The sequence below is a fragment of the Lepidochelys kempii genome, chromosome 7 (genome assembly GCF_965140285.1).
Source record: "Lepidochelys kempii isolate rLepKem1 chromosome 7, rLepKem1.hap1, whole genome shotgun sequence".
Classification (NCBI taxonomy): domain Eukaryota; kingdom Metazoa; phylum Chordata; order Testudines; family Cheloniidae; genus Lepidochelys; species Lepidochelys kempii.
This window is the reverse complement of record NC_136386.1, coordinates 15246577-15273457: the sequence shown is the minus strand read 5'-3', so window position 1 is coordinate 15273457 and position 26881 is coordinate 15246577. Positions and strand designations below refer to the sequence as shown.

General features: G+C 41.3%; 1 protein-coding gene across 1 annotated transcript in view; it reads left to right on the top strand.

The window, feature by feature from the left end:
- SUMF1 (sulfatase modifying factor 1) overlaps window positions 1–26881 on the top strand; it is a 328295-nt gene that overhangs the window by 247154 nt on the left and 54260 nt on the right. Inside the window, exon 8 of the mRNA XM_073351175.2 lies at window positions 5684–5746. Coding sequence (XP_073207276.1) covers window positions 5684–5734 — 51 coding nt within the window. The 3' untranslated portion in view covers window positions 5735–5746. The remainder of the gene's footprint in view (window positions 1–5683; window positions 5747–26881) is intronic.

Sequence of the window (26881 nt, the reverse complement as noted above, 5' to 3'; positions counted from 1 at the left end):
GGTAGGTACATCAGGGTGCATAAAGGACAGCACAGAAAACTTCCATTGAACTTCTTTGCTTTCCCATGGCTTGTGCTGCTTCTCTAATGTTAATTTAAATATAGTCTTTGTTTGTAAATAACCAAACACACTTTCCTCTGAAAGATATTCCCATTACTGCTCAGACATTTCAATACATATTATGATGTGTGTGGCGCTCAAGCAGAAAAGCATCACAAATATTTCCTTCTCAGAACAGTTACCCAGTAACCAAACGTTACTCGAAGAGCAAAGCTGTTACTTAATTTAATGTTTTAGAACCATTCAAGAGAAAGTGCTCTTGTCACTTTTGAAATTGTCTAATGCTGCCTTTGTCTCCAGGCCAAGGGAAAACAAAGTTTTTCTTCAGAGGGACAGTCTCCTTATTGCATATTTATTGTTGACTTTGTGCTTTTTGTATTACCATTCATATGAGGATCATAGACTTTGTCAAGTTCATTACTCACTAATTAATTGTAAATGGATTTCAGTGTCTAATCTAGCTTTTTATATATCTTTCTATTCTGCACTGTTCTTAAAGGAGTCTCTGGGTAAGATAGTGGCAGTGTGATGGAGCAAGATTATTCTATGCTAAATACTGCCAGAGTCTATTACAGTAGGGCACTTTCAATGTGATAATTCCCTTGTAGATATGCAATGTGGATTGTCCAAGTTCCCCTGGCTGGACCTGTCTGTAGGCCACTGGCTATGGCGTATTAAATAATGGCCAAGTTTTTGTTCTGGATCACCAGCACTTTTCTTTTTGAACCCCATACTCTTCTTTAAAGCCATGAATGCAAGTGTTCAGGGCAATCTCCTTTTGAGCTTGATGCCAGTCGTGTTAATTTGGTTGGGTGTAAGGAGATGCTGGTGCATAAAGCTGCATCAACTTTTCTCCCCCAAAGTACCTGTGCCATGCTTAAGTTCAACAGGGATGAAGGACAAAAGGCAGCAAAACCACTTTTTGATTGTGGATCTCTGGTGGCACAGTGACCATACATCAGCCTGGATGAGATCTGTTTTTAAATGACCTCTCCTATAGAAGCAGCTTACAGAACTTAATGAGATGAAACCAAATAAGGTTCTATGGAAATTACTTTAAAAACCTATTGAATAGAATTCATTACAAGAGAATTCTCTAGGTTGGTTTGAGATGACTATAAAAAAAATTGTAATTCATTGTTGAATTATTTAGGTCCAGATTCTTCCACCTGTAAGTGCAGGGCACCCACCTCTCATGAGCACCCCTTCTGGTCAGGTGAGCCTGGAGTCTTTAAACAGGTCCAGCCCTACCCCCAGGGCTTTCTCTCTAGAGGCAATGGTTTTACCCTCCCTGGGCCCCTCTGACCCTAGCTCTTCAGCTGGGCCACTGAATAGTTCAGATCTCCTTCAAGATGTTTTTTGCTGTCCAATTGTAGGCCACTTCCCCAGTGACCTATTGGGGGGACCCAGGAACACCCACTACTCCAGGTCGCAACCCAGGGACCCTAATAACAGCCAGGTCCCACTGTGACCCTTCAGTGAAGCTTCTTTCAGTTTCCTGGGACACTTCTCCAAAGCTCCATCCTTCACCAAAGCTTCACCCTTACCTCAGGGCTCTTTTGTGTTCAGGCCCAGCAGCCATTCAGGAGCATTTCCTTGCTCCCCCAGTCCCTGCCAGCACTGAGCTGTTCATGGAGCTGCAGTTCTCTTTAGGCAGCCAGGAGCACTATCTGTAATCCTTTGCCTCTAGCAAAGAATTGACTCTGGTCTGCACTGCAGCTCCTTTTATACTAGCCTGCAATCCTCTGATTGGCTGCTTCCTGTGCAGTCTCTGTAGGCTGCTTGGAGGACTTAACTCCACTGCTCTTCTCCTGGAATGGGGGTGGGAGGACCCTGAGGCTCCACTAGGGGGTCTCTGGGCCTAGTCCACCCTGTCATACCACCATTACTCAATTTGAATAGTGCTTTATTTCTTATAATCAATGGGATTACTGAGGATATAAGTAGTACTCAATGTGAGTAAAGGCAGTAGAATCTGAAATAAACATTTAAGTCTTTAAATGCCAATCTAGAAAGGAAATTTGTTTCATATGTTATCAGTTATTTCTTTAAATTTTTCCATTTACTTTTATAAACTTTATTTTTTGATATAGAATATAATTTACTTTCCACAGTGTCTCATTAATTCTAGTCAAAGTCTCTTAAAAGTGGTTTATGGCAACAATTGTACCTATAAGGCACTGACCTGAAGTGATATTCTCAAATTTTTAATGCAGTTTTTGCATTAATAAATTTGCCTAGATCTGTATGCTTGTAAATATTTGAACTCAGCTGGTATCACTTAGATATCCGCTTATGTTAGATCCTGAAGATCAGACAGTTAAATGGCTAAGTTTGGACCCATAAAAGTTCTTTGGGCACACAATTGCATATGTAATTACTTGCAGGTACAAAATTAAAGGGCCCGTTGAAGCCCAAATGAAAATCAGTCTTTTAGTGTATTGTGCATGGTGACTAATTGACTTGTATGCAATAAACAGTTTAATATCACACTATTAAAATTTAGTTTATTTTCCTAGGGGAAAAGCAAGTTCGTATTTAATCTTGTGTAGTAGTCACAAAACAGAAAATATGGTGCCTTAGAATTATATAGGAGGCTCTCATTCACCCTGCTGAAGGAAAGGGTACTGTGTGTGCTGGGGTACATTAATGCACACTGTAAGTACTTGAAATAGCTTGTGGAGGAGGATCAGATGTCTCAGATTGGGTAACCGAGCCTTATAGGTTTACTGAAGTATGGCCATTCAGTGGTCTGTTAGAAAGGCCTTAGTCCTTTTCCAGGGGTCAGGTTCCTTTTTAGATGTAGGTAGTATCACAATACCACAATCAGAATTGGCACTCTGATTATCTAGTCTTTAGAGGCTACAGAATCATCTTGGAACTAGAACTATGCTCTTACCACTAGACAGAGTTCAGCCAGAACAGCACTGTGACACATTGTCAAGGAGGTTCAGGGAAGCTTTCACTGATGGCTGCCCAAGATGTGCCTGCTGCACGTTAACTTGACCTCCCATCTCCATTCAAGTTTGTTTCTGAGCTGCTAGAAAGAACTTGCAGAAATGTCAACAGTCAACTTCTCTTTAATTCTTTAACTGTGCTGAAATCTTACTGCCTTCATTCAGGAGCTTATTGGTAAATTCTGTTGCTGTTAACTTCAATGAGAATACAAATTTGTCAAAACGAATCTTTTAAGATACCACAGTGCATTTCATGAGTAAAAACAAATGTGAGTTTTAACCACCACCTTGTATCCTTCTTAAAGTTTGGATGATGTAGGCACTTTTTCTCATTGGAAATTCTAATAAAACCTTTTGAGGAGTTTCTCCCTTCAGTTGTTTCGTGTTTTACAGTCAGTTTGTCAATAATATAGGCCTACCCACCTCCTTTCCCCATTTAAGATTTTAGTCACTCTCATTTTGGTCCCTGAGCAAAAGGTAATATGAGGTGTCTCTGTGCTCTTAAGTTTGTGAAGGCATTATATATTAATAAAACTTTAAAACAATCTTAGCATACAGCTATCTAATTCCTGGATGAACAGGGCTATTTTTCCCCCAGTTACACTTCATTAAAATTTTTGAGTATAAAATAAACATGCAGGGACCACTAAAAAGGCAAAACAGTAATATCCACTTTCATCTGTGCAAACACATTGTGTCAGTATGACGGCTGCTATCTTGGCTAACATCCTAAGGATTGTACTGAGGACTTCCACATTTGAAAGCATGAGCTGCTACAGTTTGAACTAAAGAGGCAAGCTTCCACGCTTTGGGTTGTAACACCACATATCCTCTGAAGAATGGCAGAGGGGCCTGTGAAACATGCGTTCACCATTGGGTTATACCAATATGAATTAAAAATGGCAACGTTTTTGAACCATCACCCCTACTATAATTGCAGAACTCTTTATGCACTGTGTGAGCTGCAAACCTTCTCTGCTTTCTTCAAGCTCTCCAAGTGCAATATTACAAAACAAGAGAAGCTGTTCTACTTAAGATTATAGTGTTGCCTTGGCCAGTTTTACAATTTCACATAGAAAATGAAATTAGGATGTCAGGAAAACCAAAAGAGAACTTTCATTAGTGGATACTTTAAAGCCTTAGAAGGCAGAAGATATTTTCTTTGCTTCAATTAATTTATATAGTGTCATTGTTTCTGCAATCAGGGAGAAGAACATCAAGTGGAAAGATCTATACTTTCTAATAATAGCTTGTGTATGGCTAGCTGAAAGTTCTGTCATATCCAGAGGCAATGTATAACATTTTTACTGATGTCAAAAGCAGCAATGGAAATAGATACTTTTGTGGTGGGTGTGTGTGTGTGGGGGGGGGGGGATACCCCAAATGTTGAGTTATGGCACTCTGTACTAGTGTTTTTATCTATTTGCCTACAGTAGGTTAAAGTATATTTTATACTGACAATATCCTATTGCCTGTTAAAGATGATAAAATGTTTAAGCAAGAGAGCTGGTCTCTGTTTGAGAAGTTTCACTTTTTTTTTTTTTCACAACTTGTTACATGTGTGCTCAATGGGAGTTAGGAGGCTACTTGCCCTTTGAAAATTGTCCTCTTCATCATTGCAAGCTTATGCTTAGACACCAGTTTAAGCTTAGAACACATGCTTAAGCAACTTGCTGAATGAGGTTTAGAATATAAGATTGTTTTTTGGTGGGATGGCTGTTTTTAAATTGACAGTAAAAGAACTCAGGATTAAACATTAACTCTCAAGTGACCAAAATCCTGTCATCTGCCGATGGCATTGTCTTTATCCTTCCATGTACTCATAATAAACAGTTTTAGAAAGGAATTCTGCATGGCTGTTGGATCTTCTAGATAAAATATGCTGTGACGAACTGCATAGGAGAGAGGATGCAGCAGTCTGAATAATAGCATAGCAATATATTCACCGCTATGACTGATTTTACAATTGCTGTTAATGTGCCATATTATTGGCCATACATGTTCATTGGGGGGCTGTATTAATGAAGGGGTTGTACATGATTTACCCTTGCATTTTTTGAAGTTGTTTGGAGGCTAATACCTACGTAACATCAAAATTCATCAACAGGATGCACCAGCGGTTCTCAAACCTCATTGCACCCTTCTGACAACAAAAAAGTACTATGTGAGCCCAGGCAGAGTCAGGAGGGGCCCTGGGCTTCACCTTAGGCCCAGCAAGTCTCACGCTGGCCTTGAACAGCCCATTCCAATGTGGGTCATGACCCCATTTTAGTCCCAACTCACAGTTTGAGAACCACTGCAATACACTTAAGGAGAGAACGGAGATGAGTCTAAACGGTTTCAGCTTCCTTTGTTTTGGTGATCTTTCAATGACCTTAGGTTCCACAGGGCCTGATCTAGATTTGTAATAAGGCATTAATAAGGGCAAACTATTCTTAAATATTTCTCCAAGGCACTTAGCAGAAACAGAATGTCCTTCAGCATGGGGCTTATGTATTCTTTTTTTCTGATGAATTTTGTTGAATATGCTGTGTGTATCTTTTGTGGCTGGGTAAGGAGCATACTACTCCCCATTTATACAGGAGCATCTCTGTTTGGGATAATATAAAATATTGTCAGAGTGCAGTATCTTTTTCCCAAACATGTTTCTCTTCTCCTCCCTTTAGAACTATACTTCGAAACACCAGTGCCACAGAACAACTAGCGATGTTCAGTGACCTTCCACAATGGTAAGAATTGAAATTGATTTACCTCATCTTGACGCATGAAGACCCTGTGTGTGTCCCTTAGTTTATTATTGTGAGTGAGCAGTGGCATTGACAGCAAAGGATGTTGAGGTGGTAGCTGTCAGGACAGCAGAAGTGGAGTTTGTGATATGCTTATGTGTCTACACTATACCCCAGCAAAACAAGGCTAAATGCTAAATTAAATTCTGATACTTTTTATTATTGCAAGTTAATGGTCTGTGTACCCTATGCTAACAAGACATTTTTCCAATGCCTGTCAGTCCTACATCTGTAGATAGTCTGTTTGTTTTGTTCAAATACATTGGAATAAAAATGTATACAGAACCTAGATGCAACTATGATCTTTAAAATCATAGAGGTTAATTGTTTCCAATTTCAGATTTCTTCTTTTAGTCTCTGGGCTATTTTTCAGAAATGTGTGACGTGGAATGGCCAATAATAAAATGTAGGGATCAAACTGTAAGATAAATTCCTCCCAATTTTAAAAATACTTTTTATCTTTTGACTTTTTTTCTTACTGTTGGCTGCTTTTATTTCCTACCCCCTCAATTTGATTGTATGCAAAGCTCTGCTATCCCTAAAGCTGGCATCCAGCCCCACAGCTTGAAATGTGCTTTGAAATCTGTTTTTAATTAGATATGACCCACAATAATTTAATTACCAACCCACCCACCAAATTAACTTTTGAATTTTAACAGCCATATTGTGTTAAAAAAACAAATATTCTGGAGCAGATACCTTACTCATTTCTATCTAGGGCATTCAGGCTAGAAGTGAAGTTGGAGTCTATTGTGATGGTTTACTTTCTTAACTAATTGCCCAAATTAGTTGTGAAAACTGCCTGGTTCATACATTGCCACAAGTCAGTTTTGGCTTAATCGCTTGTTTGTGGGAGATGAAATTGCTGGCATGCATTTTATGGCCAGTTATGGGATGATCCTGGCTTCTACCTACTACACCACATTGTTATGAATTATACGGTGGATCATAGGATCTGAACATCACCCAGAAAAATCAACGAGTTGAGCCTTGAGCAGATACAAATCTGGATCCGCAGATGCGGATATCTGTGTGGATGTAAAGCAGTATCCGCGGAACCACAAGGCTCTCCCAGGAACTGCAGCCGTGAAAGAAACAGACTGTTGGCTGTCGCTCTGAGGAGCCAGTGCTCCACGCTGGCAGTTCCTCCTGCGTGGCTGTACCACCCCCAGCCCCACTCACTGAGGCGGGCACCAGGCTCACTGGCAGCTGTCCCTGGTCACTCTCTTGTGTTCAAGTGATGCGCACGCCCCCACACAAGAGGCACAGACAGCTCTGTGGAAGAGTCTGGGACAGGGCTGGGGGCGAGGCTGCGGGCAGTACAGCTGCACCAGAGGAACTGCTGGCACGGGGTGCTGGCTCCTGGGAGCGGCAGCCCCACGTTCTGCTCTTTTCGCTGCTGCAGTTCCCAGGAGAGCCCTGCGGTTCTGCAGATACTGATTTATATCCGCGGATATCCACATCCGTGGATATAAATGTGTATCATCACAGGGCTCTATCAATGAGAGAGGCTGTCTGTTGTTTTGTGAAGAGAACTTTCAAATCATCGATCCACTTTAATAAATTGAAGCTAACTAAATGTCACACAAATTTAAGGTCAGCAAATGGCCTGTACTGCAGATCTCAAAAAGTAATTGTCAGTGAGGAATCATCATCAAATAAGGCTGTTTTTTTGGGTGTGTGTGTGATGGATTTGGTCAGAGACCCCCTTTGGACTGTCACCTGATGTGCTGAGACTACCTCTGAGCCTGCTTTCTTTGCCAGCTTGGGACTTCCAGAACCCTGTCTTGTTGAGCCAGACACGGAAGCCTGATGCAACACAGACCCAGGGTCTGAACCATGCCCCCCAAAGCTGCAGACTTATCTGAAAACAGCTTAGCAAGTGCCCCTGTTTCCACCACCCAGACACCCAGCTCTCAATGGGATCCAAACCCCGAATAAATCTGTTTTACTCTGTATAAAACTTATGAGTTTAGTCTGTATAAATTGTCCACCCTCTATAACACTGATAGAGAGATATGCACAGCTGTTTGCTCCCCCAGGTATTAAGCACTTACTCTGGGTTTATTAATAAACAAAAGTGATTTTATTAAGTATAAAAAGTAGGATTTAAGTGGTTTCAAGTAATAATAGACAGAACAAAGCAAAATAAAATCATTTGGTTTTATTTTACCAAGCAAAATAAAACAAAACACATAAGTCTAAGCCTAATATATTAAGAAACGGAGTACAAGTATATCTCACCCTCAGAGATGTTCCAGTAAGCTTCTTTCACAGCTTTGCAACAAAACCTGATGCCAACTTTGTCCACATATTTATTCAAGTGACGCCATCATAGGACCTAAATCACATTAGCCATCAGGGGCTCGTTCACCTGCACATCTACCAATGTGATATATGCCATTACGTGCCAGCAATGCCCCTCTGCCATGTACATTGGCCAAACCGGACAGTCTCTATGCAAAAGAATAAATGGACACAAATCTGACATCAAGAATCATAACATTCAAAAACCGGTAGGAGAACACTTCAACCTCCCTGGCCACTCAGTAAAAGACTTAAGGGTGGCAATTTTGCAACAGAAAAACTTCAAAAACAGACTCCAACGAGAAACTGCTGAGCTTGAATTAATATGCAAACTAGATACCATTAACTTGGGTTTGAATGGCTGGGTCATTACACATATTGAATCTATTTCCCCATGTTAAGTATCCTCACACCACCTTGTCAACTGCCTAAATGAGCCATCTTGATTATCACTACAAACATTTTTTCTTCTGCTGATAATAGCGCGCTCGCGCTCTCTCTCTCTCTCTCTCTCTCCATCCAATGAAGTGGGCTGTAGCCCATGAAAGCTTACTCTCTAATAAATTTGTTGGTCTCTACGGTGCCGCAAGTACTCCTGTTCTTTTTGCGGATACAGACTAACACGGCTGCTACTCTGAAACCTTTCACAGACTAGACTCCTTCCTAGTCTGGGCCCAACCTTTTCCCCTGGTACAGTCCTTGTTAGTTCCAGCAGACATCTTAGGTGAAAAGCAGGGGATTCCACATGACTGGGACCCCTTTGTTCTGTCCCCCCCCTTTTTTATAGCTTTGGCGCAAGGCGGGAATCCTTTGTCTCTCTCTGTGGGTTCCAACCCCTCCTTCTAAATGGAAAAGCACCAGGTTTAAAATGGATTCCAGTATCATGTGACATGGTTACATGTCCTTTGAGACCCCGAGTCTCCATTCTTCCAAGGCTCGGCAGGTACACAGGAAGTTTTGCAAGTAAACAGAGCTATTCACAACCAATTGTCCCAGTTAATGGGAGCCATCAAGAGTCCAAGCCACCATTAATGGCCCACACTTTGCATAATTACAATAGGACTTCAGCGTTATACTTCATATTTCTTGTTTTAGATACCAGAATGATACATACAACAAATAGGATGAACACACTCAGTAGAACATAAGCTTTGCAATGATACCTTACAAGAGACCTTTTGCATAAAGCATATTCCAGTTACATCGTATTCACACTTATAAACATATTTTTTTAAAGCATATGGAGTGCAACATCACGGGGTTGTACAGGGATCACGTCTAGGCTCAGTGCTATTCAATATTTTTATCAGTGATCTGGAAGTAAATATAAAAATGTGTGGATGACGCAAAGTTTGGCAGAGTGGTAAATGATGAGGACAGGGCAGTCATGTAGAGTGAGGTGGATCTCTTGGTAAACTGGGCCCATTCAGACAAAATGTATTTTAATACAGCCAAATGCAGAGTCATACTTCTAGGAAAAAGAACATAGGCCTTACTTACAAAATAGGGAACTGTATCCCAGAAAGCGGTGACTCTGAAAAGGATTTAGGGGTCATGTTGGACAAAATGAGCTTCCAGTGCAATGCCATGGTAAAAAGGGCTAACTTGACTCTGGGATGTAGAAACAAGGGAATAATGAGATGGGTTTATTTCTTTGTATGTTTCAGAGTAACAGCCGTGTTAGTCTGTATTCGCAAAAAGAAAAGGAGTACTTGTGGCACCTTAGAGACTAACCAATTTATTTGAGCATGAGCTTTCGTGAGCTACAGCTCACTTCATCGGATGCATGCCGTGGAAACTGTAGCAGACTTTATATATACACAGAGAATATGAAAAAATACCTCCTCCCATTGTGGCATTTGTGAAATCAATACCGGAATAAAATGTCCAGTTCTGATGTCCCTATTTTAAAAAGATATTGAACAATTGGAGAGTGTCCAGAAAAGATCCAGAAAAATGATTTGAGAGCTGAAGAAAATGTCTACAGTGAGAGGCTGAAGGAGCTTCATCCCTTTAGTTTATCAAAAAGAGTGAGAGGTAATTTGATTTACAGTGTATAAGTACCTTAATGGGGAGAAATTACTGGATACTTAAGGGCTGTTCAATCTAATTGCAAAGGCATAAAAAGCAGCAGTGTCTGGAAATTGAAGCCAGACAAATTTTAAATTAGAAATAATGCACATTTTTTTTAATGGTGAGGGTGATTAATAATTGAAACTGCCTAGGGAAGCGGTGGATTCTCCATCTCTTGATCTCCAAATCAAGACTGGAAGATATTTTGTTAGTCAAACACAAGTTACTGGGCTTAATACAGGGTAACTGGGTGAAATTCAATGGCCTGTGTTTTATATAGGAGGTCAGACTAGATGAGCTAACATTCCCTCTGGCCTTAAAATTTCTGAATCTATGCTTTGAACTGTTCCACTTGTGCAAAGTGACACTAAAAGCAGAATGTCTAGCTGCCTGAGGATTCCCCAGCGATGGGGAATCCCTTTCTGGTATACAGCAAGTGTATTGGCTCCTGGTGTACTGGGCAGGCTCAGGGAAAAGGAAGCATGCTCAAAGTACCCCTCTTCCAGGCTTCCCCAAGTTGTATTTCTGAACAGGTCCCCTGCCAGGATTAGGTGGACCTTACAGTGGTTTAAGGCTACCTTTGTATCACTCCCTCCCCCCGGACTCCTGTGTGGCACTAGGACCCAACGATTGGGCCATTAGTATTGGGTACCCTAAATCAGGACTTTCTTCTGAGATTGAGCAACACAAAATGGAGAAGTCCCTTTTTGACAATACCCCCCTCTCCCATTATGGTTGCTTAGCGAAAACTCTAGAAGTCTTCTTCCTTTTCCTTCTGTTCATATCCTTCCCTTTCTCCAACACTCCTGATCTAATTTCCTCCCTTCTGGGCATAATCAGTTTAGGAAAAGTCTGGCATAAGTGTCTGTCTCTCAAACTAGTCCGACTGTTGCAAGTCATCTACATCAAACAAAAGAACATCAAAAAAAATTTGGTGGCAAACTTCATAGAATCCTAGAATATCAAGATTGAAAGGGACCTCAAGAGGTCATCTAGTCCAACCCCCTGCTCAAAGCAGGACCAATCCCCCACAAAATCATCCCAGCCAGGGCTTTGTCAAGCCTGACCTTAAAAACAACTTCTTTAACAAAAATGTCCAAGTGAAGGAGGAGGATCAGAAGAGGCAGACACTTTTTGTTCCAAGCTAATCTGGCACTAAGAAATGACTATTTACACTTATTTATAGTGTGGCTATATTATCCTTCCATTTATTTTAAAGGAAACGAGATATCCTTTTCCTTTGTGGCAAACCATACTGCACCCAAAGAAGAAATGTTCTTTGAAGTCCAACTGATTTATTAAGAGTCATCGTTAGCTGCTTTTGAGCTTCCCTTAGTATGGGATTAACATGAGTAAAGGAAAGGAAAAAAGAAAGCCATCCCATCTTTTTAAATTGATGTCTTGCCAACTATGTGGACTCGAGGCCTTTGAGTGTTCCTGGCCAAATCCCAACTCACTCCAAATTTCTCCTGTTTTAACAAATGAATATAGTATTATTCTTTGTTTCCTGTTCTAAACTTGTGTCACATTGTTTTGTAGGACTTGGGATCATCCCTTGTGCTGCAGCGCAAAGGTGGCTGGAATGATCTTCTGTCTGCGGATTGATGTTGTAGGGAGCCTCTTGCCATTTTAGTTTATCCTCCATATCATGTAGTCGACGTGCTAGTGCACTGAAGCAAAATGAACGGGTTTGAGGTGGTGCACTCATGTCCCAAAGAGAACTCATTTTTTGCCAGGTACAGATAAGCTACTGCTTTTACCTGGCCACCTAGGAGCTTCTGAAAAAATTTAGAACACATGTATAAGCTCTGAGTCTGAGGGTATGTCTACAAAGCAAAGAAAAACCCATGGCTGGCCCATGCCAGCCGACTTGGGCTTGCAAGGTTTTGACTGCTGGGCTGTTTCATTGCTGTATAGACTTCCGGGCTCTGGAAGGAACTCAGGCTCTGGGGCCCTCCCACCTTGCAGGGTCCCAGGCTCCATTCCAAGCCTGGAAGTCTACGCAGCAATGAAACAGCCCCATAGCCTGAGCCCCGCAAACCTGAGTTGGCTGGCACAGGCCAGCCACAGGCTTTTCTTTGCTGTGTGGACATACCCTGATTGCCCTCGCTTTTCTGATCATTAGAGTTCAACAGAAAGCTGTGGCGGGAAAATTCCTGCAAATGAACTTTCTGACTCCCATCCTGTTCTACTCCCAGCTGTTGGGACTGTCACATCCCCACACCTACCTGGGTGAATTTGCTGGAATATATGGTAGTGATCAAGCAGGAAATGTCTATTTAACTGGTTTTGAATAATCATAACTATAAACAAATCCATATATGAAAGGCTAAATACATCAGCAAAACACCTTTGTAATACTATGAAAATTACTGTAGCTATAACATTTTCAAATCATATTGCCATATCACCTGTGTAGAAAATGTTCCAATTTGATGACAAAATACACAAGCAGACATTTTCCCGTATTATAGTGGATCCTATTCCATCTTCTTGACACCTCTGTGTTTGCAGTAACATTTTCTGTTACTTTTATTCAGCACTTGGAAGAAAATAATTTTTAGACTGGTACATTTTGTATCTTCACATATACAGACGGATAATTTCCAGCTCGATAACTTCTGTTTGCTAATGTCTAAATCCTTGAGAAATACAAAGTATAGTTTTTGAGACTGTTATTCACTAAATGAATTTGTCAGAAACTAGCCGTTAGATGGGTGGAATGCTATAAAAGCCAAACTAAATTAAAACTATGCTCTTATTTACGCCAGTGTAAATCAGGAGGGGTTCCGGTGAAGTCAATGGAATTACATCAGTGCAAAACTGGTATGAGATTGGAATCTGGCCACAAGTATTCAAATAATTTGCTAGGAACAGACATTGTACAAGCAATGAAGCAAACCTATAGAGTTCAATTCAGATGTTAGGGTGATGCATCTCATGTAACTCCTATGGGAGCTATGTATTGATATGGGGCTAAGCCCAGATATTGGTAAGTTATGTTTCTATGTATGGAGAGAAATGTTATGAAAGTTACCTTGCTTTCTTCCTAGTCTGCAGTCCCCTTCTATTTTGCAAACAGACTTCTGGCTCCTTTTGACTTTCCTTATCTCTGGTGAAGGGTTTCTAGGAGAGGAGACTCCCATTAGGGTCACTTCTTTTGATGTAGGTAGATTTCTCCTTCTTTCTGGTTTAGAAAAGGCTTGTGTTTTCGATGTCAGGCTTTCCTCAAAGAACTTGGCAATAGGACATAGCTCTAGGGAACCAGCTCAATAATCCCAGCCCTTTCTTGCAGTGCCCCATTGTTGTTACCATCCCCTGACTGTTTGTTGGCCTATGGCTATATGAAATGAGCTTGATCTCTCTCAAATTTTGCATGGACAACTGTCCCTCTTACCCCAACTATGCTACAGCTGGTGCTACTCACCACTTTTGGGTAACTCAGCAGAAAGCCTGAGGACAAAATGAACCTGGAGGCTTGTGGATTGTATTCTGTGTTCTGTGGATTGTGGACTTCAACCTCCACATTTGTTAACCTTTCATGAGCCCTGAATTCACAAACTTTTTTTAAAAAAAAAGACCTGTGCTTTCCTCCTCTGTTCTACAAAAGATGGCTCCAAACATGGATGGTTGCCCCTTTATTTATTACTTGGTAGCTAGCTTTTCAGTCTGAGTTTTTTCCACACTAACAAAAAGGTTTTTGTTATGAGCAGTTAGTATTATTAAAAACTCCCTTAGGTCAGTAGGCACCATCAGGTGTGAAAGCTTGACGTTTTTCAGAATCAGTTGTGCGATGGGGGACACTCAGCTCCCATGTGTGCCTCCTGTCAGCTGAGTGTGGAGCTGAAATCTTTTTTCCTGCTCCTGGCACTGCCTGTAGATTGTCGACCTAACTGGTATGTGTTCAGTGGCTCAGCCCTCTGTCCAAGTCACACAATCAAAATTTAATTAATCCCTTCTGGGGGTATCAAAGGTCCAGCAAGGGCTGTCTGTCCTTATCAGTGTTTTCAGCCCTCTCTTTGGGCCCTTTGCATCTAACCCCTTTCTTGCTTGTTTGGGTTTTCTTTGTTTTTTGTAAAAAGTCCAACTGGAACTGTTGGTCTGCCTTCAGGCTTGTCTTTAGGCCCTTTAAATTTAGCCCCTTTTCTTGGTCTTTTAAACTAGATGTGTCCCCTTGCTGGGGCTTAGGCCACTCCAGCACTGGCTGGTGGGGGGAACCTGGGCTTGCCCACTTCTGGGTGGGCCTCTTCCCACCTGGCCTCTTGACCTCTGTCCGTTACCTTAAGGCTAGAGCCCAGAGGTCTTCTCCCTCCCAGGCTTAGCTAATGCAGCCCATCGAGCACCCTTTGGCCAGAGTAGAGCACCCTTCCTAACCCCTCTGGCCCCACTCAGGCCCTGCAGCTCCTTTTATCTGAGCCTGCTGGCCTCTAATTGACTACTTCTGGGCAACCTGTCTAGGCAGGCTTGGAGGGCCCACCTTCACTGTTCCTTTCCTGGGGTGTGGTGTGCTGGGACCTCCAGCAGGGGGCCTCAAAGTGCCAAGTACAAATTGGTACATCTCAAGTACAGATTGGTACATCTCGCCCATCACAAATTGGTACATCTCCTATTCGGGGAACTGGATCACACTTTCTGGGTCTGCTGCCTTTACCATCACTTAAAATAAAAGCTGAGTGCATAACATTTGTCATGTGCTCCCCTGTTTCCTGAAGTGCCAGTCAGTGTAAACTCCAGCTATTTTACTGAAAATAAAGATCTCTCAGGGTCTGAATTTTGCAGATGATTTTATTTAAGCAAATGGTTGCCTTAAAATTTTACCACAGAGAATAAAGTGTTCCGGGTGTCCATCAGGCTGTATCTCCACAGGGGAAAAAAGGCTACTTAAGAAACAGCAATATTAATAACATTTGTACTCCTCTATAATTGATGTCCATAAATGGGATATCTTATTGTTTGATTTTTCCTTCCACAGTGTTAATATTATACTAAAAAACCCCGCAAACCCTGAAGAAATTCCATATGTATTTTGCTTAGCAAACACCAATGATTAGGTCAGAATTTTAGAAGAGTTTCTATTTGTATAGAATAGCATTAATTTTATATTCTTTCCTAGCCCGGATGAGAGAAGAAAACAAATAATTTATTCAGACAAAACCAGCCTACATGAATCATTTATTTAGCCTGTGCTCATAATTTTAAGAGCTCACTTTTTATGCAGCAAGATGCAAATCAATAGAAAATTTCTGAGGGTGATTTTGCCCAAAGAGAAGTGATAGTCATATAAACAGCACCCCCTACCTGGGAAATCAGTATGTGAGCATGGGGAATAAATCTGCACTAGGCAATGCCATGTTTTTACAAAGTAACCCTAGAAAGATCAGCAGTAAGAGAAACAGTTCTGTGTCCTTAGCATTCAGAAAGTACTCTCAGTGAAGGGTCAGGGAGCAAAAACCTGCAGTCAGGTTACACAGATATACATTCAGAATAACTTCCCTGAAGTTTATTGGTGTTACTTGGGATCTTCATCAGTGTGATTGAGAGCAGAATCTGATTCACAATATTTAGTTTAGGGATGGACAAACATGCTAGGATAACATAAGAAGTCTACTAACTTCCCTGCACCTTCATCTGTTTTCAGAACTAAAATCAATTGGAGAAAATCCTGGTCCCATTGAAGTCAATGGCAAACAATCCACTGAGTTCAATGAGAGCAGAATTTCCCCATGTCGAGAACATTCTTACAGAGGGAAGGGCTGTTTTTTGTTTTGTTTTTTTTTTTTCTCCTGCCTATAGGTGAGGTGGGTACAACAGTTTTTGTGGCCCGGAACAACAGAGAAATCCATCACTGCTGGACAAGATTAAATACGTAGCTAATATAGATTGTATACACTGATCTTAATGCTAAAGTGCCAAGTATTAATTCTCTATTATAATGTGTTGATCTGTATAATTTAATGTATAATGAATAAAAAAATTCAACAACATTCGTCAACACACTAGATTAGGCAAATGCATGATTAATAGAAAACTTTTTTCTTTCAAATGTATGTTGGAACCAATAATGCACCTATGACAAGAATGAGCCAGGCAGCATAGATACTGGCTAAAATACTATAACAGTTTGTTAATATTGCAGTTTCTAATAAAGGAAATTGCTTTTGGTGAACATAAATAGTGCCTTAAGTGTAAGTTATAACAATGGTTCAAAACTTTAAAGGACCATCATTAGCTGACTAACCTGGACATTTTATATTTTGCATGTGATTTTTCTATGTAGCCAGATGGCTGTGTTGCCTGAAACTCTATTTGTCAGCCAGAAATATTATTCTGGTTACTGCAGCATAAACCATTTGTTGTATGCACTCTTTGGAAACATCAAAATAGCTCAGAAATAGAGTTTGGAGTTGACACTACAACTCCCAGGCTTGATTTTGTATTTTCTGCTTTTTTGGGGGCAAAATTTAATTGGGGAGAAGCTAATTCCATGTTTTAGGAATTGGGCCAGGACACCAAGGCTAATACTCCCCCTTCTAAGAGAAGTGCAGTTGTAATCTTCAATGACCACAAGCTGTCTACCTTCAACATAGCAGTTTCATCACTAGTGACCCAATGAAGACTCGGAGGGAAGAGGACTAGCTACTGAGATAACAGTGCCACTTGCTATGACACTTCACCTTTGCTTGGAAGTATTCCAACTAAGTGTTGAGAGAACTTGTCTGTGCTTAGCTTGTTAGATTAAAAAAAATCAAAACTCAAGGTGTTTTAGCCTTAGCTATCCATAACATATCTATTTCAGGTCCATCAGTTTGGCATCTGTGGCTACCCTTTTGCTTCACTATGGACATTTCAGTGATGTACTGCAAAGAAAGAAAGAGAGTAACAAGTGTATGGTCCTCTGGCACTTTTTACCTTTGCCAAATTCGTTTAAATTCAGGGGAACTGAAATACTCCTGTTTAGACCTAAAAGGTATTAAGTAAGAGAACACATTATACTCTTCTTAATTGGCAGGCATTTAACTTGGACGACTCTCAGGCAACTGAATTAGTTGAATGATAACAACTGCCATTTATTCAGAACAATATTAGCAAAAATTCCACTTAGAGTATGATCCTCCTCAGATTAAGGTCAATTATAACTTCAATAGAAGCAGGATTAGACCTTTTAAGGGGGAGATTTCAGATGCTATCATGAGGTTAAGTGGGTTTCACCTAGCTGTTATATGCAGGTAATATTTTTGGCTACAGTTTTAAAATATGGAATTTGACAGATTTAAAAAGGGAAAGAATTAACCAGGAAATCACCAACCCCCCAAATGAACTTTTTCCTAATGTTTATTTAGAACAATATTTTATTTCATATTAATTTTACAACAGCTTCTTGTGTTCACTGCAGTGTCCACTTAATCAACATCTAGTTAAAATGACTATGTTGTAATTAACATACACTATATCTAAATAATAAACAAAAATATTTGAGAAGTCACAAGTGATATTGAAAGGTAACATATTTTAAAAAATGCTAAAATGAATTTTTTTGTTACAGATCACACAATTTAAACTAGGATAATTTCTTTCTAAGGAATCAATCATCTTCATGATTAGCCACAACTTGTTGGAGGTTAGAAAGAAACTGCCCCTAGAAGCAGGACATTCTGTAATTGTCTGTCTCTGATGGGCTTTATTACTCATTGCTCTGAAGCATCTGCTACCGGCCGTTGTCAGAGACTAGCAAATTGGCTAGATCAGTGTTTCACAACAAGTTGGTAGTGACCGCCCCCGCCAAGGGGAATAATGAAAAATAATTAGTGAGAGGGGGGGCCACAAGGCATTGAAAACTTTAGTACAATCTAAAACAAAGAAAATCTTACTCCCTCACTTTCCCCTCACCTGTACCTTTCAAGGTTAAGTATTCCCTGTCAAGCTCTCAAAGCACTCTCAAATTATGTAGGCTTATCATTGTTGGTATTGTTAGTACCTGTTAGTAAATATTAATACTTCTAGTTCTTTCTTTCTGTAACTATAGTAACTATTCTTTAGAATCTTTATCTCCAACAAAGAGCATGTCTGAATCCTAAGACCCAGAACATTGGTCCTTGACCAGTAAGTAAACCTATTCAGGAATTTATCTATTCTGCTGTATTTTAACATCCTGAGGCATCTTCATGTCTATACAACTCCAGATATTCTTGGAAACCATCTCTCTCTCTCGCACACATATATACACTTGGGACACTAATAAAGGATGGTTGTTACAGTAGATCTTTCCTATAGGGGAATCAACAGGGAAGAATGATGGTGGGCTAAGAAGGACCTGCTGAGAGAGATTATCTTGAAGAATTTACACCCCTCAGGTGTAAATAATCATACTGTCACACATAAATCAAGTAAACTGAGAATGTATAGAAATGACATCACAACATATGTTCCTGGGAGAATATTCTTGGCAGCGAGGTTTCCTTTGTCTGAAACCCTATGTAATGATTCTGATATGGGAACTTAGTTGAGGGAATGAAAACTGTGTCCTTTCCAGATGCCAGAGAAACACATATCCAGTGCTTAGTCTGACAATAAAGGGTGGTAATGTATCTCTTACTTTCAGTATTCTCTATAGTGCTGTACTAATCTTTTCTTGATAATCTTAGATTAAATAATTCCAATTGAGCCTGTTGTTTTGACAACCTTGAGTCATTAACTCAGACACACAACAGTATTGATATATTTACTATGAAAGCAAGAGTAAAAGAGTGAAATGTTTGACTTGGACATATGGGGTCAGCAGCCTGAAAAATGAGATGCAGTAGGCTAGATGAACTGCTGGTCTCATCCCATAATACATTTCCTATGTAGTTTTATAATCCATTAGATTTTTGTCCATAATTTTCTCAATTCATCCAAAATGGGTGGAAATTTTAAAAGATGTCCAGAAAACCTCCAATTCAATCATAACATAGCAGCAATAAATTAGACTCTGATCTTGGCCTCATTGAAATTAATGGGAGCTAGGGAGCAAGCTCAGGCCCTAAACTAAATAAGTTTTCAATTAATAAACTAGTCGTGCTTTAACAAGTCCTAACTATTAATATTAAATGTCTCCAGCATCAGAAGCGGTTTGGTCAGTTACCACCCACAACCTAGAGCATTCACGGAAGAACCCTCTTAGTAACTAGGTGCCATTTTGTACTTTGGGGATGTGCATGAGTTTTGGCATAAAACTATAACATTTCCAAAATATAGATAATGTTCTGAACACCAGTTTAAAGCGGTTTTTCTCAACCAGGAAATATAATAAGATGTAGGTACAATAAAATGACCATTCGACTATATTTTGAATTTGAGGGTTTATCGGACTGCTGTAATGTTTGAAATATAGGAAAACAGCTCAAAGGGCATTTAATCCTGTTACAGTGCAGTGCTATACTTTTCTTGAGCAAAAATAAAGATGGTAGGTTGCTGGGTACAGTAACAAAGACGCATAGAAAATGTTCCAGGGCCCACTTTTTTAAAATGGAGAGGGGAGACTCTCCCAGGAAAAGGAGAATTTCTCCCCCTTTGATAGTTTTATATCTCTAGCTGAATAGTAGCAAGGTCTGGGTAAATGTCCAGAAGGTAAATTTTTAAAATGATAAATAGCTGAACAGTTTTAAAACATCCCTAAGCACAAAGACATTTGTATTCAGTGGGAGTTAAATTGAGTGTTAGCTGTGAATTTGCTTTATAGTTGCATATAGCAATTAATGTTTCCCTTTTCCACGCTGAGGCAAAGTTATTATGAAACACTTGGCAAAAAACCTGGAGCTGTGTTGTCAGCATTCTTAAAATATACATTAATAGCGCGCTCTCTCTCTCTGCGTAAGCAACTCTCTCTAGTTGAACTTCTGCAATAGGAATATAGACCCTCTCCAGGTTACGTAAGTCAGACTGGGACTAATCATTAAGGTGGGAAAGTCAAGTTTAACTGTTGCATGTTTACAAATTATTTTTTAAAATGTCTTGTTACAAAATAAAGGAAGGTTGGCTTAGTGGTTAGGGTATCGGCCTAAAACTCAGGAGATCTGTGTTCAGTTCCCAGCCGTGGTACAGACTTCCTGTGTGTGACTTCAGCAAGTCGCATGATCTCTCTGTGCCTCAGTTCCCCATCTGTGAAACGGGAATGAGAATTCCTTTCCTCCCATCCTTAGTCTGTCATCACTGTAAAATTATCAGATCATTTCTCTTACTATATGTTTGCATGATGCCCACCACAATGGGGCCCTGCTCTCAGATGGGAGCCTCTTGGTACTACCAGAATATAAATAATAAAACGAAGAAACTATCAGTCCCTGTGAAATGACAGGAGATGCGAGGCTCTGCTATAATTAAGCATTGCATAAGGTTCTCCTTTTTAGTTTGCCTTAGAGGCTTCAGAATTGCAGGCAGATCATCTTAACAAAGATGAAAAGCAATTATAGCTGTGCCATTCTCACCACTATTGTCAAGGGCCTGTTAGCAGGTTTATTATAATAGGGCTAGTCTAAATGTACTCTAAATTTAGTAATCTAAAATAACTAAAAATCTAAATTTACATGGAAAAAATCACTCTGTTAACATCTGATAGGCAACTCCATGCTACATTTTGTCCTTTAGCCCTTTTTTTAGTAATAAGGGCAGACTGGTTGGTAGGGGACTGGTAATCAGATACAGAACATCTTAGCTCAGATCTCTCATTTGAAATGCGGCCCAGGCTGGTAGTGACCAAAAACGTTAGTATCTTTTAGCTGCTTTGTGGCCTTATAGAAAATAAGTTTCTTCAAGGAGCATGTGTTTATATCATAAGACACATCACCACAATGGGCCCTCGTACTCACTTGTAGTGAGACAAGCCAAGAAGTGAATATGCAGTGAGATGAGCCACTTCTCAGCTGCAGAGAGGAACAGTGGTAACGCTAAATCTCCTGAGTAGAAAAACATAGAGGAGAGCTTCTCTCTCCAGGACAGTCAGTTCCATGCTTTAAGCAGCACAACATTCAGGCAATATTAATAATATGGCTGGCTGCTCAAGTGAAAAGGGCTCTGAAGAATACAGCTAGAAGATTCAGCTATATCTGAAGCAACTGAGAGCAATTCCAACAGATTTGAGGTCTATTGTATTAATGCTCAGTCCTGCAAATACAAGATTACCTTTAAGCATGTGAATCATCCTATTGGACAATTCATGTACTTAAAGTTATGCCCATGCATTAGCATATGCAGGAGCAGGGCTTTAAGCTATGTCCCTCTGATAGCCCGTGGGCAATGTTAGGTGCCCATCTGGGGGCTGCCAGGACCCACTGGCTCTTCCCCAGCCCATATGGCTGGAGGGAGCAGATCTGGATCTTCTGAGGCTAGAGACAGCCCTTGGAGTTACTAGATTGACCCTAGCAGCAGCATCCAGGCATGGAGAGAGGCCCAGCTTTGCCCCTTTCCTTCTGGACCTTCACTGCCCCAGATGCCAGTGACTGCAGCAGATTGGTTTTTATAATTTGTATCCTGGGCATTATCTTCTATCTGCTGATTGGTTTCTTGTCCTAACCTCTGCCAGCTTCACCCTTTCACACTATGCTTAATCCTACTTTCTCCATCAGCCCTTTTCTCCCTCCACCCCGGTCTCTTTCCCCCACTACTTTGGTCTTGCTAACCCCTCCTCCTGCTAGTCTCTGTTTCAGCACTTTGGCCCCTTAAAAATAAATGGATAGAGAGAGAGAGAGAGAGAGAGAGAGAGACGGGAATGAAATGAACAAGCTTTGGGAACACCAGCACTCTGATCACTTTTGTGATGGGGCAAGGCCAGATGGCTATAGAAAAGTAGTGGGAGATAGATATATTAGCTCCAGGCTAAACAAATCCCTGGTACCAGGTTAAGTGAAATGGCAGCTGCTCCAGGTCAATTAAGACACCTGGGGCCAATTAAGAACTTTCCAGAAGGCATGGAGAATGCTAGGTTGATTGGGACACCTGAAGCCAATCAGGGACTGGCTGAAACTAGTTAAAAGCCTCCCAGTTAGTCAGGTGGGGGCAGATGTCAGGAGCTGTGGGAGGAAGTTGTGTTGTTGGAGAGACTGAGCAGTATGCACCGTATCAGGCACAAGGAAGGAGGCCCAGGCTGGTAGTGACCAAAAAAGTAAGTAAAGGGTGAAGTAGTGAAGTAAGGGTGAAGTGGAGCTTGCGGAAGTGAGGGCTGCTGTGGGGAAGTAGCCCAGGGAATTGTATGCGTCATGTTTCTAAAAGGTCAGCTACCATAGCTGATACTATTAGGGTCCCTGGGCTACAGCCCGGAGTAGAGGGCGGGCCTGGACTCCCCCCTTTCTCCCCCTCCTGATTAATCACTGAGACTGGGAGACAACAGAGACTGTGCAAGGGAGGATAGCTTCTCCTCACCTCCCTCGCTGGCTCATGATGAAAATGGCTCAGTAGACTGCGACCCTTCTCTCTAGAGAGAGAGAAGGGTTATGTGGAGGGTCATGGTGAGCCTCTGAGGTTAGCAAAGTCTGCCAGGAAACGCAGGACCCACGGAGACAAGGACAGAGCTTTGTCACACTTTGTTTTGATGCCTGTGTCGACAGTTCAAGCTGGGTGTTGGATTCCCGGGACACAAACCCATGCTAGCTCAAAGCTGGGACACAGCAAAGAAAGTGGCTGAGGTGTCTCCCTGTGCTGGGCCTGCTGCTCACCGCACTCTCTCCAGCTGCTCACCGCACCCAGCTCCAGACTGCTCCAGCCCCAGCTCCACCACTCTGTCTCTGCACTGCTGCTGCTCTGCCTCCAGCTCCCTGGGCTGCTTCTTTGGCCCCTCTGCCTCTGGTTGCTGCAGCTCTGCTCCCAGGGCAAGTCTGCTCTCTCTGGGCTGTGCCTCTGGCTTTGGGGCTGCAGCTCTGCTCCCAGGACAGGGTCTGCTCTCTCTGGATCTGGCACAGCTCTGCTCCCCAGCTTAGCTTGGGCCCCTGCTTTCTCCTTAGCTCGGCCCCACTCTGTCTGACCCAGGCAAATCCAGCTCACACGGAGGATGGGACCTCCCTGGCCTCCTGACTCCCTGATTAGCCTGACCGCCTTGTCATTCAGGCTGACCTAGAGCATTGGCCTCTCCCCATTGTTCCTGGGGGCTGTCAGTCTCAGGGTCCTGATTCCCCATTGACCCTTCCTCCTTTTTAGTACTGGGAGCTAGCAACTAAAACACCCCCACTGAATGTTAGTAAGGGGGCAACAGTCCCCTTACACATGCACCGTGGGAGGAGCTAGTTGCCTCAAGTAATTGCCTCGTATCTTAGATGGGTACATGCTCAGGGCAGCTAGCGACTCCTGTGGCTTGGACTGCGGCAGCTACTCTCTATTTTTAGCATGCTAGTTTACTCGGAGCTAGGGTGTATGTCTCCTCAAGCTGGGAATTACCCTCCTCCACTCACAGTGTAGATTTGTTGTACCCCTTTTACCCGACCCACTATCTGGAAAAAAATTGCAACCTCTTCAGACTAGGACATTGCCTTCCTGTGTGTTTATACATTGCCTAGCACAATGGAGTCCAGATCCCAGTTGAGGCTTGTGGGTGTTACCCCAATACTAAACCTAGTCTTAATGAAAGTGGTCTTAATATTTGAAGGATACAAAGCTATGCATTTTAAAATCTACCTAGCTCAATCTTTCTTCTCCTCCTTGCTCCTTGTGTGTGTGTTAGAGAGAGAGACACACACAAAGTACTAAAGTGTGAGTCAACCTTACCTGTTGCTTTGAATGCTTCAAAATGTATACAGCTGTATTAATTTGTTTAGTTTAATTTTATATTAAAGTTAGAAGATGGAGTCGAGATTCTTCAGTTCCATTCCCAGCACTGCCTCCAATTCACAGTTGACGTTGGCCAAGAAGAGTCTTAACTTTTTTGATTTCCCTCCTATTTAAAACTCAAAGGTTTTGTGAGACCTAAGTCAGGCCCCATTCCTGTGCGTGGGTGCAGAGATATATCTGGAAAGTTTTGTGTAAGATCAGAGCAGTAATTGATGAAGTACTTTGCGACGGGCTGTGTATGAAAGTAGTGGTGGTAATGCAGTTACCTAGTGGGGTAGCCATGTATCTTTATAAAGTTTATATGAGAGGGGTTTCTGGGACATTATCCTAAGTTACAACATTACCACCAATATTTCTAGTAGTATGACTTACAGGTGTTGATCAACATGTCGGTGAACTGTGAAAGTCGTGAAAGTAGCATCTTGCTATGAATTACCAATCTTTGTAATAAATCTGCTTGCTGTTCTTTAAAGTCAAATAATGTCATTTTATCCTCTCTTTTTTTGAGTTCTATATAGGTTTTTGGTGCACATGAACCTTGTTGCACTTTAAAATCTTGCAAAAGGGGCACTTCACTTTTCTTTTGTGTGTGTTATAGCATGTGAGTAAAGAAATTGAATATAGGAAATGAATTACACTCAGTGCTATTAGAATTTCTAAGCCTTAATCCTTTTCCCCACCTCACACCCTCTAGTCAGTTCCCAACCTGGTATATTTTAGAATTTTTCTTTCTTTAAATAAGATACTTTGATCTGAAAACTTTTTTCTTTCATCTCATGCAGCCGGGGTTGTGTGCTCTCTAAATGTTCAAGGTGTTAGCCAAACGGCACTCAAGTCAATGGAATGACTCCTCAGCGACTTCCCTGGGGTTAAGATTGAGGGCCTGGATTCTATCCAGACATTGATTGCCTATCAGAGGGGAGAAGGAGAACCAAATTGCAGAGAAAGGTGGATGGATGATACATGCCAGCAACATGGAGGGAAAGAAGACAGAAGTCAGAGTGGTGTTCAAAGCAGCAGAAAGGGTTTGGTGCAGGGCACAGAGAGAAGGGAAGAAGCAAGAAGAGAAACCTGATTGTTCCATCACAGTCCTCTGTGCCTGACTCAGGGCAAGGCATGCCTCTCTGTGGACAAAGAACGTAGCTTCATGAACAGGTGGTTGCTTTTGGGAATGTGTAGAAAAGAACTGAGATGAGGGGGGCATGGTGTGCTCAGTGTGTGTGTGTGACTACGTGTATACACACAGGAGGAGGCGAGTTAGAAAGGGGCAGCTAGGCGTAGAAGAGCATTAAATCACTTTCCAGTCCTGTAAAAGAATGTGTATTTTATAACTCTTCTTTATTTCAAAAAGTCATCTCTCTGGGTCAGACATGTGCTTCATCTTCTTTAAAAGATGTTATTTCTGAGTACAATTTACATTTCTGTCCCTGCTCAAACGGCTTCTTTTCCACTTATGCACTTTAATTTAAAATATCTCTGAATAGAGTGATACTTCCCAGTCCCTGGGATTTTAAGGACCTGCACTGTCTAATATGAAGGTCTTGGCATCTATTAAGATTAGCGCTATTCACTCAAAGTATTTTAACACCCAAATCATTTCCCCTGCCAGTATCACTTGGATTTGTAGGCTTGCACTGTGGTTTAGAATTCTGCTTGTGAGCATGGGGTGAGAGTTGGGTTCTGCTGGTATGGCTGAGTACAGAGCTACATACAAAGTCACCTTCAGAATGAAGGGGGAACCTCAAAATATTTTAGGTTCAGTTTGGATAAATCCAGAAATTTTCTGCTGTGTATCTGAAGTTCATCCTATCTGTGAAGATGCAGAATTGACATGGAGGACAGGCTCAGCCATGACATTTTCAACACTTCTTGCTTCCAGTTGGGCTGGAGGTGCCATGAGAACAGCCTTCTTGGAAACAGAGTCAAATAGCAATGAAACATGGAGGTGTGTGTGGGAAGAGTTAAATTATACTTCACTCTAAACTCAAACTGAATATTTTGAAGGTTTTTTTTTTTTTTTTTTTTTTGCAGAGAGGGGATATTTCCTTTTTTCCAAAGGAGTGCAAAGGTCACTAGGTGGGATCAAAAGGATCCAAGGATGATCTTGTGATTGAAGATGAGAAGTCAGGAAAACTGTTTCACTTCTTGGTTTTGCCACAAACCTCCTACATGGCCTGTAGCAAATCATGTCTCTCTGGGCTTCAGTTTCCCAGTCTGCAAAATAGACATCATATTTCCCCATCTTTAAAGGCTGTTAATGTCTGTAAAACATTGGGTTATGCTTTCCTAAGTAACAACACAGTTGCTTCCACAGATAACCTTGGGTAATTTGCCAGTTTGGCTTACCCCTTATGGTTAATTTGTATTATGGTAGCACATAGAGGTTCCAACAGAAACCTCTATTATTATGCTCAGCACTGTACACCAGAAAGAAACAGTCCCTGCTCCAAAGAAATTACCTCTCTTTGCTCATTTCCCCTCCTGCCCTTTATCCATTCAGATGGTAAAGTGATTTGTCCAAGGACTTGGCAGCTTGGTGGCGGAATCAGCACTGAAACTGAGACTCCCTGTCTAGTGGCTTCTCTGCTAGACGATATGCATCACATACATGGGTAGTGAAAACATTTTTACATTCCTTATGATTGTTAACATCACTGGTGATGGAAGCACTTGAAAGTTTATCAAATCTTCACAGCCTAGTTTCAAGGCTAATTAAACAACTCATTATTTCTTTTAATGTTAATTGTGTTTTTAATTTTACTCATAATCCAACATTTGCTGCAGCTAGAAATATGCTTCATTTTTTATGAATGGGACAGAAAGAAAAAACTAGAGGCAGATGTGTAATGCTGTGGATTATAGGGCAGGGAACAGTTTGAGAGAGTTAACTGCCCCATCAACCCCAGA